This window comes from Mastigoproctus giganteus, chromosome 8 (genome assembly GCF_048544385.1).
Source record: "Mastigoproctus giganteus isolate SK-2022 chromosome 8, ASM4854438v1, whole genome shotgun sequence".
Classification (NCBI taxonomy): domain Eukaryota; kingdom Metazoa; phylum Arthropoda; class Arachnida; order Uropygi; family Thelyphonidae; genus Mastigoproctus; species Mastigoproctus giganteus.
Genome location: NC_143582.1, coordinates 131776128 through 131793473, shown reverse-complemented (window position 1 = coordinate 131793473; position 17346 = coordinate 131776128). Strand labels below are relative to the sequence as shown.

The 17346-nt window shown below is 37.3% G+C and overlaps 1 protein-coding gene across 2 annotated transcripts in view; it reads right to left on the bottom strand.

The window, feature by feature from the left end:
• LOC150081824 (ATP-binding cassette sub-family C member 8-like) overlaps positions 1-17346 on the bottom strand; it is a 1084700-nt gene that overhangs the window by 605120 nt on the left and 462234 nt on the right. For both annotated transcript variants that reach the window (XM_090378918.1, XM_090378919.1), the window contains one exon: positions 10730-10867. In XM_090378918.1, coding sequence (XP_090235044.1) covers positions 10730-10867 — 138 coding nt within the window. The remainder of the gene's footprint in view (positions 1-10729; positions 10868-17346) is intronic.

Below are 17346 nucleotides of genomic sequence, written 5' to 3'. Positions count from 1 at the left end.
GCAGCTCTACATTCTTCCTAATATGAGATTGAAAAACTCTATGCAGTACTCAAGATGTGGCCTGACCATTACCTTATAAAATTAGGCAATCATTTCCTTATCCCTGAAAATTATAGTATTGCCGCAGGTGAGGTTTTTTTTTTAATATTCAAAAACATTCCCTACATTCCCACTCAGGGATGTAGGGGGCTTGAATTCCAAAGATAGTTTAAATTTTCTTAAGTAAAAAAAAAAATGGTTGTTTCTTAATATAATACTTTAATTATACAAAAAATTTTAATATTGGCTTAGTTATATTGCAGTAAATTTATTTATTTTATAATCAGAGGTAAAAAGAAATTAATTTTTGCCTATTTTTATTATTTAAACCTAGTTTTAATGCAACAAAAACCCAAAATAATGCAGAGTCACATTTAAAACTGTTCACTTTGCTCTGAATGTGACTTCATATCACATATAATCAGATGGAAGATACTTGCGCACTAACGCATTACATTACAAGTTGCAACTTGTACTGGATAGAGCTGTCTGTTGGCAAGTGGAACATATTTTGTTCCACTTGCCAACAAGTGGAGCAAATTAACAGTGAGATGTAAATGAAAAATAACTTATGAAGGAAAATAAAAGGCAGCTTTCAAAATTTTGCCCTTTCATAAATTGGAAATGTTTTGCGGCTTTTTCCAATTTGGCCACTATTCAACTGTTTTCTCATTAGTTATTTCTCATTAAAAGTCGATTCAAATCAATGAACACCTCTTTGTACTTGCCTTCAAAGAGATGTTCAAATCAATGAACACCTCTTTGAAAGCAAGTACTAAACTGAACTCGATTGGAAAATTGAATTGAACAGCATTACAGTAAAATATTTTTTTTTTGTTAAAACCACGGAAGCACCCAAACACCTTATGGATAACTCCTCCTAAGACCTTTTGGTGAATAGCACTATTCCAGGGATTTTATTTTTTCCCCACTCTTTTTTTATTGTACTAGGTAGTCCCAGCCAAACCTTGGCAACCCTGACATATATTTACAATTTAGATTAATTTAAAACTAAAGAAAACAAAAAAAGCCAAAAAATAAAGTGCCAAGTAGCAGATTTCCCAAAGCAGAGGAATAGACTAAGCAGAACCAATCCTTGTGGGGGGGGGACACCCCGCTCCCACAAGGATTGGTTCTAGGACCACTGTTGTTTCTCATTTTCATAAATGAGATCAACAAAGGCATAGAAGGCATGATGTCAAAATCTGCAGACAATGTAAAGATTGGGAGAGTTGATTAACAATCAGTGGCAAGCAGGGCTCCTTCAGGATGGCTCAGCTTACTCAGAAAAGTGGCAGCTACGTTTTACAGCTGCAAAATGCATGGTCTTACACTTGGGGAATAGCAATCCATAAATAAATTATACATTTGATGGGGTTTGAATTAAAAACAGTGGAGGAGGAACAATACAGGGTAGGGCTAATATGCATTTTCTTGAGCATTCAGACGACTAAACACGAAACTATGGGACTGGCTGTTTTGTCGTCGAGGTGGGGGAGGATTTCGTCACTGTGTTTCTTGTTTGCTTTGTTTTGTTTTCCGACTTGATTGCTGTTTTATGTGTTTCTTGTTCGGTATTAATGCCATGAAATCGTTGAGTAATGTACGTACGTGCACAAGTGTGAATTTGATAGCTTTGGAATACAAATGTTTTCAGTGTGTTCAAGAAAATGCCAAGACTTATGAGGTTAGTTTTCTTTGTTTTCAAGTGAATTTTTTCACAGTAATTGTAATAGTTGAAGAGAAAAAAAAAAAAAAGAAAAAAAAAAGAAAGAAAGAAAGAAATAAAGAAAAAAAAAGTCATTTCAGTTGACGTGCATGAGCAATTCTCAACATCAATGCTTGTGAAATCACCTAGCAATGTACGGCCACAAGTGTGAATTGATAGCTTTGGAATACAAGTGTTTTCAGTGTGGATGTTTGAAGTGTACCAGCTGGCATGCGAGGAGTTTTCTTTATTTTCAGGTTGTTTTTTTGATGATTTTATTTTTTTCGCAGTAACTGTATGAGTTGTTAGTATTAGGTCCTATTTATAATAGCGGTGGGTTTTTTTTTTACCTGGGGAGGATGTCATTTCTGTTGATGTGTGTGTGAGCAGTTATCACTGTTAATGCACGTGAAATTGTCTAGTAACGTACGGGCGAGAAGAATCAGTAGTTTCACGTGGTGTTAATTTTTGTTAGTTTAAAAAAAAAAAACTGCTGTTTTTCCTATTTCTTTTTTTTTTTTTTTTTGTTTTAGCTCAGACATATTGAAATGTTATGTGACATCCTCTAGGAAGATCAATTAACGTTGGAATCACTCCTCGTCAACGACACATACACACACAATAAGTCACGTAGTTTCATGTTTAGTCATCCAGTCACTCCGGTCAATGCAGATTTATCCAGGGGGCAGATATGAAGTTTTCCAAACAGTGTAATCAGACAGCCAGGAAAACCCAGGGATATCTAATGATGATGATTTATCAAATGCTATCCTGTAGAGATAGGGAGGTCCGAATCCCACTGCATAAGGCAATTGTAAGTCCACATTTGGAATACTGTGTTCAAGTATGGGGACCTCATCTGAAAAAAAGACATTGTGCTTCTTAAAAGGATCCAAAGATGGGCAACTCGAATGGTGAGATTAGCAGAAGGATGACCATATGAGGAAAGACTCTGATTATGTGGGCTGCAGAGCTTGGCAACCAGGCATCACAGAGGTGACCTGATTGAGGTTTATAATGAATGACGGTGGAATTTTCACTGTTCTTAAGAGTTCCAGACCTCGGGGCCATAAATTCAAATTACAGGGGTTGCGGTTTAGATTATTTTGTACTTTTAGCCAGAGAATCATTGATATCTGGATCAAGTTGCCCTCACAGGTAGTTAAACTGGCAGTTCGAATAAATTCAAAGGTCAACTGGATACTTAGATGTGTGGAAGAAGGAAGCATATAATTTGTGTTTTCTTATCTACTTGTTAGGGTTTTTTTTTTTTTTTTGCTGGTGCAGCAAAAGCCCATGGCTTCCTTCCACTATATGGCAAATACTATTACTATTACTAGTTCAGTCTTGAGGACCAATCTGAGCGCATCCCTCTTGAAGCACCAAATGTGTAGAGAAATGCCAGAAGTAGCACACACAAAGAAATCACATGCAGTAGATCATGATCCATTGTCCCACAATTCTTGTATCTTCTTTGCAATTAAACATAGAAATACACAACTGGAGCAGTTACTATGAGCCAAGCAAGTACAGAGACCCCATATGATCTGCACCATGAAACAAGTCAGTGTAGAGACTCAGCAGCATGAGACATACTAAAGACAGAATATCTCATCCATGCCCACTTTCTCCACTCTGTAGAAGTTGTGTGTCCTTCAAAATCAAACTGCCAATTGCTCAACTCCAAAATGGTCAAAAGGCCATCTCTGCCCAGTCCTGAAAACATGACTCATCATTAGCACACTGGCATAGTCTGCTGCTGCTGCTGCTTGGCAAATTTCCCAAGCAGACTGCACAACAGCAAGACAGTCCACAGCAGATCATCTGCAAAAACACAGATCACAGAGACTATTCATTTCAGACATCTATGTTAATCAACATTTATCTCCTCCTAAAAAACCACCACAGCAAACCTTTGAATGCAAAAAAATCTTATTTTGACCCAAGTAGTCAAGGTTCAACCACACCTGCATACTAAGCAAAAACTCAGTTTTTGCATTGAAGGAAACATTTTTCTGTTAGAAAAATGTAGCATGGAGATTTGGCAAAGAACCATTTAGTTTGAGAGTATGGTAAATTCCTCACATCTAGGAAGAACCTGTGGGTTTTAGCTCCCTTCTAACTATTCATCCACCATGTTTGCCCTTTCTCAACAAATACATCCCATATTCTAGCCTTTTCCTTTTTAAAGATCCCCTGCTATAACATATGTTATAACCCAGAATGACTATATAATACTTCAAGAAATAGAAAAAGGCCACTGTATACTATATATAAATCCAATGGCAGAGCACCCCCTCAGGGAGAATGTATCAAAATATACAGAGGCGTATAGTGAATAAGAGCTGACTAAACAGCACTACAGTTGGAGATAACCATATATTATATGGAAAACGATTTCCAACATAGTTTTTCTGAATTGCAATACAATAAAAAAGTACATTCCGAGAATATCTTATTTAGATAAAACAAGGGATGCCTGTTAGAAAAAAATGGCTTTTTTTTTTTTTTTTTTTTTTGTAACATATTTGTCAACTCCACTAGGGCAAACTATCAGATTATGTGACCTATGATAACGTGACAAAGTGGTTCCTTCCTTCCTATTTATGCTATATGATGTAAATTTGATTTCCTGCAAACATGACTCATTTGTAAATGTGAGACAATCATAACAAACTGATAATTTTGAATTTTTTTTAAAGTTTTTCTGTTTAATAGCATTGTTTAATATTTTTAGCATTAGTAGAGGCATATAATGCAAGAAGGCAAGCTTATGCAGCATCAGCCATAAAAAAAAAAAAAAAAAAAAAACCTCATTCCCATTTCACCCCTCTGTTCGTTCAAAATACCTGTCCAGCTGAGCCTTAAACTTATTTAGGCTATCAACTTCCACGACAAGGGATGGAAGTCTGTTCCACCAACCAACTACCCGCTGGATAAAGGCAAATTTCCGCACATCTATTATACATTTGTCTTTCCTCAATCTGAATTTATGCCCTCTCAGGTGATTATTCTGAGCAAGAGGAAGAATCCCATCAGCATTGAGCATGCTCAAATCATTCAAGACTTTATACACCTCTATCAGATCAAGCTTCAGCCTTTCTTCACAAGAGCAACCCTTTGTTCCATTCATAAATCTTGTTGCCCTTCTCTGTATTTGTTCCAGCAGCTCTACATCCTTCTTGAAATGAGGCCTCCAGACCTGTATACAGTACTCAAGGTGTGGCCTGACCATTGCCCTATACAAGGGAATAATCACATACTTATCCGTTTTAGAAAAATTCCTGTATATCACACAATACACCATGAGCTACTCTTGCAGTCTGCCTGCACTGCTCAGAAAACTTCATATCTGCCTGCACAATTACCCCCAGGTCCTTTTCATTCTCTACCACTGTCATTGTAGTACCACAGAGTTGATACGTTGTAGGCCTGACGTAGCCCAGTGGTCAGGAGCGAGAGTGCAGAGCACGCGTTCCTTGAGTGGACCGAGGTTCAAGCCCGTGACTACTAAATACGATAAATATTTGTATTGACGATTTATTGTAAACTCTACTGACTTGGTTGTCGTGCCGGAGTATAAACAGAAAATTTATTTATTTTACTTTTCATTTGTCAATGTTAAACTTCATTTGCCACTTCTCAGCCCATCTGCTCAACCTTTACAGATCCTGTTGCAGCAGCATACTGTCAGTACTGTTCTTAACAACCCTGCCAACCTTTGTATCGTCTGCAAACTTGGACATTAAGCTTGATATACCATCATCAATATCATTTATAAATACAGAAAACAACAATGGACCCAACACTGAACCCTTAGGTTTGTTTGTTTGTTATTTGGTTTTTAGGAGCATTAGCAACTAAGGCCATATTGCTGCGGGATATGGGGTGGTCATTCCCTGACCTTTCCGCATCCACCGTATTTGGTGGTGACGGGCTCGAACCCGGGTCTAATCAAGAAGCGTGTGCTACACACTGCTGTTCCTTCCCAGCTGGCTACGGAGGCACCAGAACCCTGAGGGACTCCACTAATAACATTAGTCAACGATGAGCAGTGTCCATTGATTACCACTCTCTGTCTTCTCCCCCTCAACCATCCCTTTATCCATAGCAGCAATTTGCCTCCAATGCCGCACTGCTTAAATTTGTGGAGTAGTCTTCCATGTGCAACAGTATCAAAAGCCTTCCTAAGATCCAAATATATAATATCAAAGTTATTCCCTGCAGCCAGTTCTTTTGTGACTGCATCATAGTATCCAAACAAATTTGGTCAGGCAAGACCTTCCCATAACGAAACCATGCTGTGTCCGAGCTATAACTGAAGTCTAGTCTAGATGATTCTGCAGTGCCTCCATTAATTTTCCTGGAACAGAAGTTAAACCCACAAGTCTATAATTACTTGTGTCGCCCTTTGATCCTCCTTTGTTAATTTGTGTCACGTTTGCACATCTCCAGTCTGTGGGTACCTCCCCTGAGTCCAAGGAAGCTCTCATAATTATGGCTGAGGGTTTGCTTAGTGCCTTTGCTGCCTACTTTAATATAACTGGATAGATCCCATCTACCCCAGGTGCCTTTCTTGTGTTTATCTTCAACAATTTCTCCTCCACTTTACTCTCAGTTATTACAAGATTCTCTAGCTTACTGCCAGAGTTTACTTCACCTCTGGCATTCCCTTTCCTGAATAACTCCTCATGTGTGAATGTAGATGCAAAATATTCGTTTAATTTGTTAGCCACCTGAGCAAGATCATCAATAGTCGAACCATCAATATCCAGTGGAGCAATCTGATTCATCCCTTTCCTTTTAGAGTTTCCACAGGCAAAGAACTCTTTTCTGTTTTTCTTTGCATTCTTTGCCAAGGATTTCTCATAACCTGCCTTTGCCTGCCTAATCTCCTTTGTGACTTGATTACAGACCAGTTTATATCTATCATAGGCTTCCATGTCACCCATTAATTTATATGTATCCAATGCATTTTTCTTCTCTGCCATATGTCTCATTAGTTCATCTGACATCCATTTAGGGCTAAACCTTAAACAATATTTCTTAGTTGGTATGTAAAGCCTAGTAGCTTCCAAGATAAATTCTTTGAATGCTTCCCATTTTGAATTTGCTCTTGGTAACATCATCAGTTGGTCCCACTGTATAGAATTTAAATACTGTCTCAGACCATCGTAGTTGCCTTTATGAAAGCAAAAACCCTTCCCTTTACCCCTGATGGTAGTTGCCTCTTTGAGTTTGATTGACTGATTGATTGATTTGGATTTTATTGGCGCATTAGCATCTAAGGCTATAATGCGCACCTCTTTGAGTAAATCCCACTTCAGCACACTGTGATAACTGCCACCTAGTGGTTCCTTTATCTGCAGATTCTTAATGCATGAAGAATCACTACAGATAATCAGATCAAGAGATTTGGGAGGCAACTAGAGTCAATATTACTCCCTCTAGTTGTCTCCCAAACATGCTGCTGTAGAAAACAATTATCCAATAAATCCACAAAATCCTTTCTAGTGTGTTAATGACCAACCTACAAATTCCAGTCAATATCTGGGAAATTCAAATCCTCCATTATAAGACTCTCTGATTTAGTGGCCCACTCTATTTCCCTGTACAGTTCCTTATTATACTCATTAGACCTATAGCACACTCCTACTCTCAATTTTGATCTCCCAATGCTTATGTCACACCAAACTGACTCGACACTGCACTGTCAAGTAAGTGATGTCGACTGGCTTCACTTCCTTGGATTTTATGTGTTTCTTAACTAATAGCATAACCTGTCCTCCCTTCCTATCCTGTCTATCCTTTCTGTAGACGTTGTCCCCAAATTCCAGTTCTGCATTCCTTATATTTGCGTGACACCATGTCTTTGATATCTCAACAATATCTACCTTTGATGTTTGAGCAATACCTCAAATTCATCAAATTTATTTACCAAACTCTTAGCATTGGTGTACACGCAAGTATACATGCACCTGTTCCTATTCTTAGCTACCCTAACACAACCCATGTGTTAGGGTAGCTAAGTTATCGCATCCCTCTTGAAGCAGTCTCTTCTGTTAACAAGTACAGACCAGGATGAAAAAAATTCTTACCCCTTGAGCCTTGTACAATCTTTCCAGGGCCGAATTGATCGACAAGGCTCTCATCATATACTCCCTCCTATCATGTCTGGGCAGAATTGCAGACACTTTCAAATTCAACCTCTAATTCACGGGGTTTTTTAACAGTGACCTGTACTTCTTAAGTAATTCAGCTGGTCTCCTACTCTTAATATCATTAGTGTCAACGTGTACAACAATATCACCTTTTGTGCACTTAAATGATGATGATATCCACTCTACAACTTGATCAACCTTTGTCCCTGTAAGACATACCCTGGTCCTGTTCCACCTATCCTTTTTATATACCATATTCCCCCTTTCCCTGATAATAGAGTCACCAACAACTACTAATTCCTGTGGGACCAGCGCCTTCTGCCTTGGGGGTTGCCGCTATGTTGCGTGATGATCAAGTGCAGGCTGTGGTGTTGATGTGGGCAGCTGAGAGCTTGATGGGCCCCTCAATTTAGATCCTTCGAGGACATCCACCCTATCCTTCAAGCTCTCAAATAGGCCCATAACAATGCTGAGTTGTCGTCTGATTTCCTTAGATTCCTTACATCATGCACACAAAGACATCCTCCGTGGCAATATCATGCCCTGTACCCAATTGCTCCACAAACATCAAGCAAGCAGTGCATTTTAAAAGGCTGTGATTCAGAATGCAACTGCCCCCCCACCCCTCAGTTCTCCCCTGAGCCACAGCACTCCCATTAGTTTGAGCCTTTTGCTTTGCTGCTATGGTCTGAGTCATGATTTCGATTTAATTTCAATAAAATTTCAATTTCAGTACAAAATTATAACCCTAAACTTGTATCCCAACACAGTTATAACACTATATATATTTTTCAGTATCGAGTATTATCCACGAGTTCTGTTTATATAACTTCCGTATCAAGTTATATATTAATTAATTATGTTACGTTTGTAAAATCTAAGGCATTATAAGTATTTTGTTAAAAAGTACAATTTAATTGACAATGAAGTTTAACAAGAATAATAGATTTTACTGATTAATTGACAATATTATATAATATAATAAACTATACTATACTAAGATAATGCTATCTAATTCAGGATATAACGTTGTATCGTATAACAATGGCGGCAAGTTACGAACGGTAAATCTACGGACACTTAAATATTAATTAACTTCCAAAATATCGCTGTCTCAATTCAGAATAAACCAAGGATCTTGACTAGGTCTATAAGCTACTTATAGAAAATAATTTAATATAACAATTGGTCTAAAAAGTGGCTAAATATGGCTAAAAACGTCTCGTTCAGCGGAGCTGCAAAACTTGTAACACGTGGATTGGATACCCTTACCGATACTAAGTAATAACCTACAAAATCTCTATCTAAGTTAAACTTTAAACTAAGTATCGTAACTAGGAATATAAAGCTACTCTAGAAAATAAGTTAATATGCCAATTTAAGCTAATAAAACAGAAAAAACTTCTCTATTTCCAGGAGCAGTAAAAACTTCGCCTGTACAAGGCTACTGTCATTCCCAAATTATTTTAAAGTACAGCATTATTTAAAAAAAAAAAAAAAAAGAGAGAAAAATATTAAAATTAAAAGAAAAACTGCACAAAAATTAGCATTTTTATATAAGCTAATTTTTTTGTGGATTAATCTCACAGTGAGTTGAGCTGAAGAACCACTATAATAGTTTTTGACACTAAAAATTTTAGTGTTTTTAATGAGTGTAAGCATTTTATTGCACACTTTCTTACACCTGAAATACAGCACATCAAACAAGTAAGCTATCTTCTGAGAGAAAATTATACTTACTAGCCAGATAGATATTTCTGTGTTTGTTAATATTGATACCCCTTCAACAAATGGTCACACCTCTTGTTGAAATGGACTCAATATTGTGTTGCATTTTTTGTTGGATAGAGCCTATTACTATTATATTTCTCTCTGACAGGGCCATGCAAATGGGGGTTCCACTGGATGTGCACACCATGACCCTCAACCAAGGGGGGCCCCAACTGAGGGAGTCATCAAACCCTCAACATAAATAAATGAGGCCTATTAACTGCATCTGGGCACCCAAGTAGCTAGCATGACCCTGCTCTCTGAAAACATTTTCTTATTGCAACAGTGATGCTTTCAACAAAAAGAAAGGAGCACTCATCTGTCCACTTATAGTTTTCATTTTTTTTTTTTTTATTGTAATCATAGTAGTGCTATTACTAAGTAAATATAACTACGGAATAGTTGCATTACTGAAGTTAAGAAATAAAGCGATCTTCACTAGAAGATAACAAACTACATAGGTTATACTGTGGCTTATATTAATTAAAACTTGCACCATTCAATACAAAAGAGTTGAAGGACACTGTTAGTAACGTAGGGATAAATAATGCACAAACTAAACACATCGCATTGTTTTAAAAACATAATTTGCATTTGTTATGCCAAACATTCCAGAACATTTGTTTCATTCACAAGTGGCACTGCATAAAAATTAAAACCTTTAAAATAACTCGCAAACACTTCCATGAAATTGCTCTGTAACACACAAAGAAAAGTGGAAAATAATAATAACTCACAGGTTTCTAGTCATGAAAAATTAAGAGTTTTTTAAGAAATGTAAGAAATCTTGGAAGGGCTATTGATAAGTATATATATATATATATATATATATATATATAACTGCAGTACAGTTGCATTACAGAGCTTAAGAAATAAAGCAATCTTCACCTAAATAAAGACAACTACATAGATAACTAATATAAATGTAGCTTACCTTACTTAAAACTAATAAAGGTTTTACAGATTGCACTATGAGTTGCTATATAATTTTTCATCAGAACTAACATTAAATATTTTCAATGTAATACAATTGTGTAATCACAATGATTACCTTTGCAGCCTGGGAGAGTATTTCCATCTTATGAGTAACTAATATTACAGTTCTTTGTCGACGTAACAGTAAAGTTTTAATACCATGTTCAAATACATATGCACCAACTTGGGCATCGAGTGCTGACAGCACATCATCCTAAATAATAAGAAAGTTGCAAAGATAAGAATGTTAACAAAGTTAAAGCTATATCAAGAAGTGTTGATTTAGATGTATTTTATTCCAAAAATAAATCCATGTGCTTACAGAGTTATTTAATTACAGAATACAATATTATGTACTACTCAGTTCTGCAGAAAATAAAATAAAATTAATTTTGCATTTTAGGTGCATTAGGGACCTAGATCACATTATGTCATTGTGTATTTTGTCTATACATGGGTATGTTTGTGAGTGGATTTGCATATTGTGCAGGCTGAAAAACCCTGGAATAACTTGCAGGAGTGAACCTTACTCCCTCTGCTTGAGATCAGCCTGCATCCTGATTGAAGTCCTTCAGTAATACCTCCAGTCTATGACAGTACTAGAACCCAAACCTCTCCAAATAGGTAACAAAACAATTATACTGTCACTGAGAATAAATACAAATTATAGAATAAGCACAACATCCAAAAAATTTCATATGAAATTATTTGATAAATAGATTGGTCAGCAATGAAAATACTTTGTCCGCTGAGCAGTGTAGCAGGAAATGAAGTTGTCTAACTGGCTGACAGCATCATATATACTAATTTTATATTCTGGTCTTTGACCATCTTTATCCCACAAATAAACTTTATTATAAAAAAGGGAAAATGATCTAACCACAGAAATAAATTCAAATCTGTTCATTTATTTTCATAACTTCTGTGAAACTCACAATTATGCACTTCACAAAAATAAAATTTGCCATTAAAATGCATTGTTTCCTCTGAAAGCATACCTGGCTGTCTAAAGGACCAAATAAGATGAAAAACATATCCAAAAACCAGAATATTTTTTTATTCTGCAAATCATGACCCTTTACTGCAGGATACACTTTAAACAGATGCAGTCAGAAAAATAAAAACGATGCTTGAAATCATCTGTGAATCTGTCAATATGTTTTAAATATGACCTGCAACTAGGTCATATTTAAAACAGATTGATTCACAAAATTAAGAACACAGTTTATGATGGGTGGTGTCCTTCAATTTATGAATTAATTCAAGTGATTAGTAGGAAAGCTCTTAATGTATCAGCCAACAAAAAAATAAAAATAAAAAAATTAACTCACTCCCAATCATTCATATTGCTGTATCGGTATTGGTATTGGTGTTTTTGGGCACAAGGGCAACTAAGGCCAAAATGTGCCTGTTCCTATGATATGTTTTAATATAAGATTTCGGTCAGTTTGTCATCATAGAAAATCATATATTTGTATCTGCTTAAGAAAGGTAAATAGTTCATTTAAATTTGCATTGTTTCCAATAATATGGGCAAGTGATAGGGGCTCTTTCAGTCGTGACAGTGAAAGGAAACTATTTTTTCGGAAATAGGAATACTGCTTACAATCTAATAGTATATGCTTGACGGTAAGTGGTAAAGTGCAATTCGCGCATTGAGGTGGAACCTCCTGCTTGAGTAGATATATATGGGTTGGATGTGTATGCCCTATGCATAATCTTGCTAGCACAACCTCTTCTTGCCTGTTTTGCCTGTAGCTAGATTTCCATAGTGCTGGTTCCTCTTTGATTTCGAGCAATTTGTTGTTCGTTTGTGACTTCCAGATTTCAGACCACTGAATTGTACAGATTTTTTTAATGCGCTTCAAGTAATCTATGTATGGTACTTGGTAATGTATTGATTGGTTGTTTGGCTGCCTGATCTGCTCTCTCATTACCTGTGATACCACAGTGCCCTGGTATCCAGCAAAATAACACTGCATGTTTCTTACTTCGTAGGTGGTTTAAGCAGGAAAAAATTTGTTTTATGATGGGATGCGATATTGAAAGTTTATTGTCTAATGCAGACACTGCACTCATGGAATCTGTGTATATTATACTGCTGGTATTGTGGGAAGTGTTTATATTTTCTAGGGCTAATTTTATTGCGTATAATTCTGCAGAGTAACTGCTACACTCAATTGGTAGTGATATAGAAAGTGTAAAAGAGGGAAAGACAGCTGCAGCACCAACAGAAGAGTCTGTTTTTGAACCATATGTATATATTACACAGCATTGAGCATTGTTGAGGGAATGGCCTTTATGTAGCTGTTTAATAATTTCATCTGGCAGGGATTTCTTTCTCCATTGCTGAAAATAGGTATCACAGTGAGGGAGAGTTACAGACCAGGGTGGATCAGGTACATCATTCTCTTGAAGCATATTGTCAAAGTTTATGTCCCAGGCATGTATCAATTCTTTTAATCGAATACCAGTGGGTCTATTTTCTGTAACTTTGCTGTTGTAAAACGTGATCCAATCAGGGTTGAGAAGCAATGGTCGAACAGGATGGGCTGGAAGGCTTTGAATTTTGGCTGCATAATTAAGGAGCAGCATTTTCCTTCTAAGGTGAAGTGGAGGTTCATGCGCCTCTACATACAGACTCTGGACAGGGGATGTTCTAAAGGCTCCTAGCGAAGTGCACTATGTTGGATGGTGTTCAGTCTGGTTAGTGCACTTTTCCTAGTAGAGTCATAGACTACAGCTCCATAATCTAATCGAGACCTGATAAGTGCACGATACAGATGTAGCAGAGAGTATCTATCGGCACCCCATTTCATGGCAGAAATGGACCGAAGAATATTTAGTTTCTTTAAACAAATAGTTCGGAGATATGTTATGTGAGAAACAAAGTTAAGTTTAGTGTCCAACATTAAACCTAGGAAACGAAGATTACTGGTGAGTGGTATCAGGTGGTTCTTTAGCCGGTTCCGGATGCAGCTTCCGTTTTTTGCAGAAGTGAATTGCAACTGTTTTTTGTTCTGACATACGATATCCATTCTGCTGTGTCCATATTTCCAGCTTATTTATGGAGAGTTGCAGCTGTCTTTCAATAGTAGGAATATTTTTTGAACTGCAAGATAGAGTGAGATCATCAGCATACATGTATAATTCAACAGTACTGGGAATATTGTGGGTTATAGTGTTTAGCCTAAGTGAAAAAAGAGTAGCGCTAAGTACTGACTCTTGTGGGACACCTTCCTCTTGGGTATAGATACGAGAAAGTACTGATTGATAGCGAACCTGAAAAGTTCTCTTTTGGAGAAAGTTTTTAATAAATTTCGGTAAATGTCCCCGCAATCCTAGGGAATAAAGTTCTCGCAATATGCCATACCTCCAGGTTGTGTCAAAAGCCTTTTCAATGTCCAAACTTACCATTACAAGGTGTTCGTTTTTTACATAAGCATTACGGATGTTAGTTTCTGCTTTCACCATGAGATCTAAAGTGGATCTGTTTTGTCGGAATCCAAATTGATTGTTGTTTAGCAACTTTTGAGTTTCAAGAATCCAGGTAAGTCGCCTGTGTACCATCTTTTCTAGAGTTTTGCCAAGACAACTGGTGAGGGAGATTGGTCGATAATTTTGTGTGAGTGATTAATCCTTTCCTGGTTTGGGAAAGGCTAGAATAACGGAGTGATGCCAGGTAGAGGGATATGTACCTTCAAGGAAGATCCGATTAAAGAAAGTTATTAGCAAATTCAAATCTATATTGTTTAGATGTTTTAGCATTACATAATAGATTCCATCAGCTCCAGCAGCACTATTTGGTGATCTATTTATTGCTGTTTGGAGTTCAAAAAGACGAAAAGGTTGATTGTAGGGTAGAGACTGAGTAGTTTGGAAATTTATCTTATATTTTTCAGCTATGGCTTTAGTTTGTAGAAAGGAAGTATCATAAGCTGTAGTGGCGGAAGTTTCGGAGAAAGTCTCTGCAAGCGCGTTAGCTATTTCTTGTGGTGAGGATATTTCTTGTCCGTTCTTGATTAAAATTGGAGCAGAAACCGGGAAAAATTTGCCATTTAGTTGTCGAATTTTTTTCCAAATAGTTTTACTGCTAGTGTCTTTTGTGATAGAAGAGGCAAACTGTATCCATGATTCTTTTTTGGCTTGTCTTCTAATTTGTCGTGCTTTTGCCTTAAGCCTTTTAAACTGGATTAGGTTGTTGGTGGTTGGAAACTTACGGAACTGATTCCAGGCTTTATTTTTTTCTTTATTCGCTATGGTGCAAGCGTCATTCCATCAGTGTTTAAGGTTTCTGTGTTTGAAAGTAGAAAATTTTGGTATTGCTTTGGAAGCTGCTGCTAGTATTTGTTTGGTAATGTGCTCAGCAACATCATCAATGGACCCTAGTTGTATCAGTTGGCTATCAAAGGAGATGGAGACAGAAAACTTTTCCCAATCTGCTTTAGAAAATTTCCATAACACCCGATGATCAGGGCAAGGTGTCTGCATTGTTTGAATTCTGCATATTATTGGGAAATGATCACTGTTGTGCAGATCATCTAAAACCGTCCAATCTATAATAGGAAGTAACTCGGGGGAACATATAAATAAGTCAATTGCCGACATACATCCCGTAGAGAGATGAGTGTAGGTGTTATGACCAGTGTTCAGCAAAGTTAGGTTCAGTTGGTCTCTGAGCTTTTCTAGCAAGTGTCCTCTATTATCCATGTGAGCAGATCCCCATAGCGGATGATGTGCATTTAGGTCACCAAGAAGACAAAAAGGAGATGGTATCTGTTTTATAAGATCTTCTAATTCTTTCAACGTGTAAATATTGTTAGGTGGAAGATACAATGAGACGAGAGTTATTGTTTTTCCCATTGCTACACGAACTGCAACGGCTTCTAAGTGAGTCTGAAGAGGAATGTTTCTTGCTGGAAATTTACAATTCACTAGAATTGCAACTCCACCATGTGCATGGGTTGAACTAATTCTATCTTTTCTATAGGCTGTAAAATGTTTAATTGTATAAGTTACCTGTGGATTTAAGTAAGTCTCTTGCAAGCAAATGGCTACCAGTTTATATTGCGAGATCAAATCGTATATATCATCAGTATTACTGCGTAAACCTCTGCAATTCCATTGTACAATGTGCATCATTATTTGGTTTTAGAGAGAGAAGATGATTCTGTCTGTTTCTTGTAAGAGGGAGCAGTTTGCTTTTGGCGATCATGCTTTATCTTTTCCTTTCTTGGAAAATAGGGGCGTCCATATTCTGTACTCCCTTCTACATCATCGGTACCAGTAGATGAACATCCAGTCTCCATGTCATCTTCTGCATGAAGATCAAGGACTGTTTCTTCTTGTGCATTTACAGTTTCGCTGTCCGTGGTGCTTGAATTTGGTTGTTGTAATTCAGTGGCACGTTGCCTTGGTGGTTTCCTTTGTAATTTATCGATTGACGTAATTTTAGATGGAACTGAGAGTGGAGTATTGTTTATTTCGTCCATTGAAACAGGTTTGTTAGCGGGCTGATTTATCAAAAGTACAGATCGCACCCATTCTGCAATGGATGTGTTAGGTGGGATTGACACTTCTGTTTGGGTAGCAACAGCTTGACAGTTTTGGGTGGCAGTTGCATAACTGCGGTTTGGCATAGTTACCTTGACTTGTCTTCTTGCTTCTTGATATGATACTTTGTTTTCAATCTTAAACTTCTGTATCTTTTTTTACATTTTCCACAGATCACATGATTTTGAATAAGCTGGGTGATCATTCTTACAATTTGGGCACTCTGGAGATTTTGCAGTACAGTCTGTTTGAGAATGATTTTTCGAACCACAATTAGGACATGTAATTTCTCCTCTGCATGTTGTTTGAGAATGACCAAATTTTTGGCATTTGAAACACCTTAAGGGATTTGGAATGTATGCCCGGACTCGGCAGTGGAGGTAGCCTGCTTTCACTGAGTTTGGTAAATTTGGTGTACTGAAGGTCAATATGATATTTCATGTTGGAACTAGTTTATCGTCCTTCCGGATCATGATTCGCCTTGCTTGTGTTACTTTTTGTTCTTGTAATTCCGTAACTATTTCCTCTTCGGTGACATTTAGTAAATCCCACTCATTTATTAATCCTCTAGAGGAGTTCAGTGTATTATGCGGCATGACTTTGATTGGGATTCCGCTTATAGTTGACAGTTTCAATAACAGTTCAGAGTGTCTTGCCTGAGTGGTTTCAATTAATAGATCTCCTGACTGGAGTCGTTTTACCATTTTTGGTGTTCCTGCTGAATTCTCGAGACATCTTTGAATGACAAAGGGAGACAAATTGCTTACTGGTTGATTCGATAATGAATGCATTATCAGAAAAGCTGGTGGTTCTGGTTTGTTAGAATCTGTTCTCATTCTTTTCGAGAGACTAGGATCATGTTCCCTTCTACGGGTGTCAATAGGTTGAGAGCCTGTTGGCTCTAGTGGTGGGTATTCGTCACAATCCATTGTTGCTCCTTTTCGCCCCGGGAGAGGAGCTTCCTTCTCCCAGGTTACCGACCCCGCCACGTGGAGGCAGGAGCGGTGCCACCAGTGACCAAGCGATAAGAAGTTATTGGTTAGTGTGTTACAAGGGTTAGTTAAATATATACAAAAGAAAGGTGTTTTTCCTTTCTTCTAGGAGGCTTCTTTCTTTATTTATAAAGAGCCAGAAAATAAA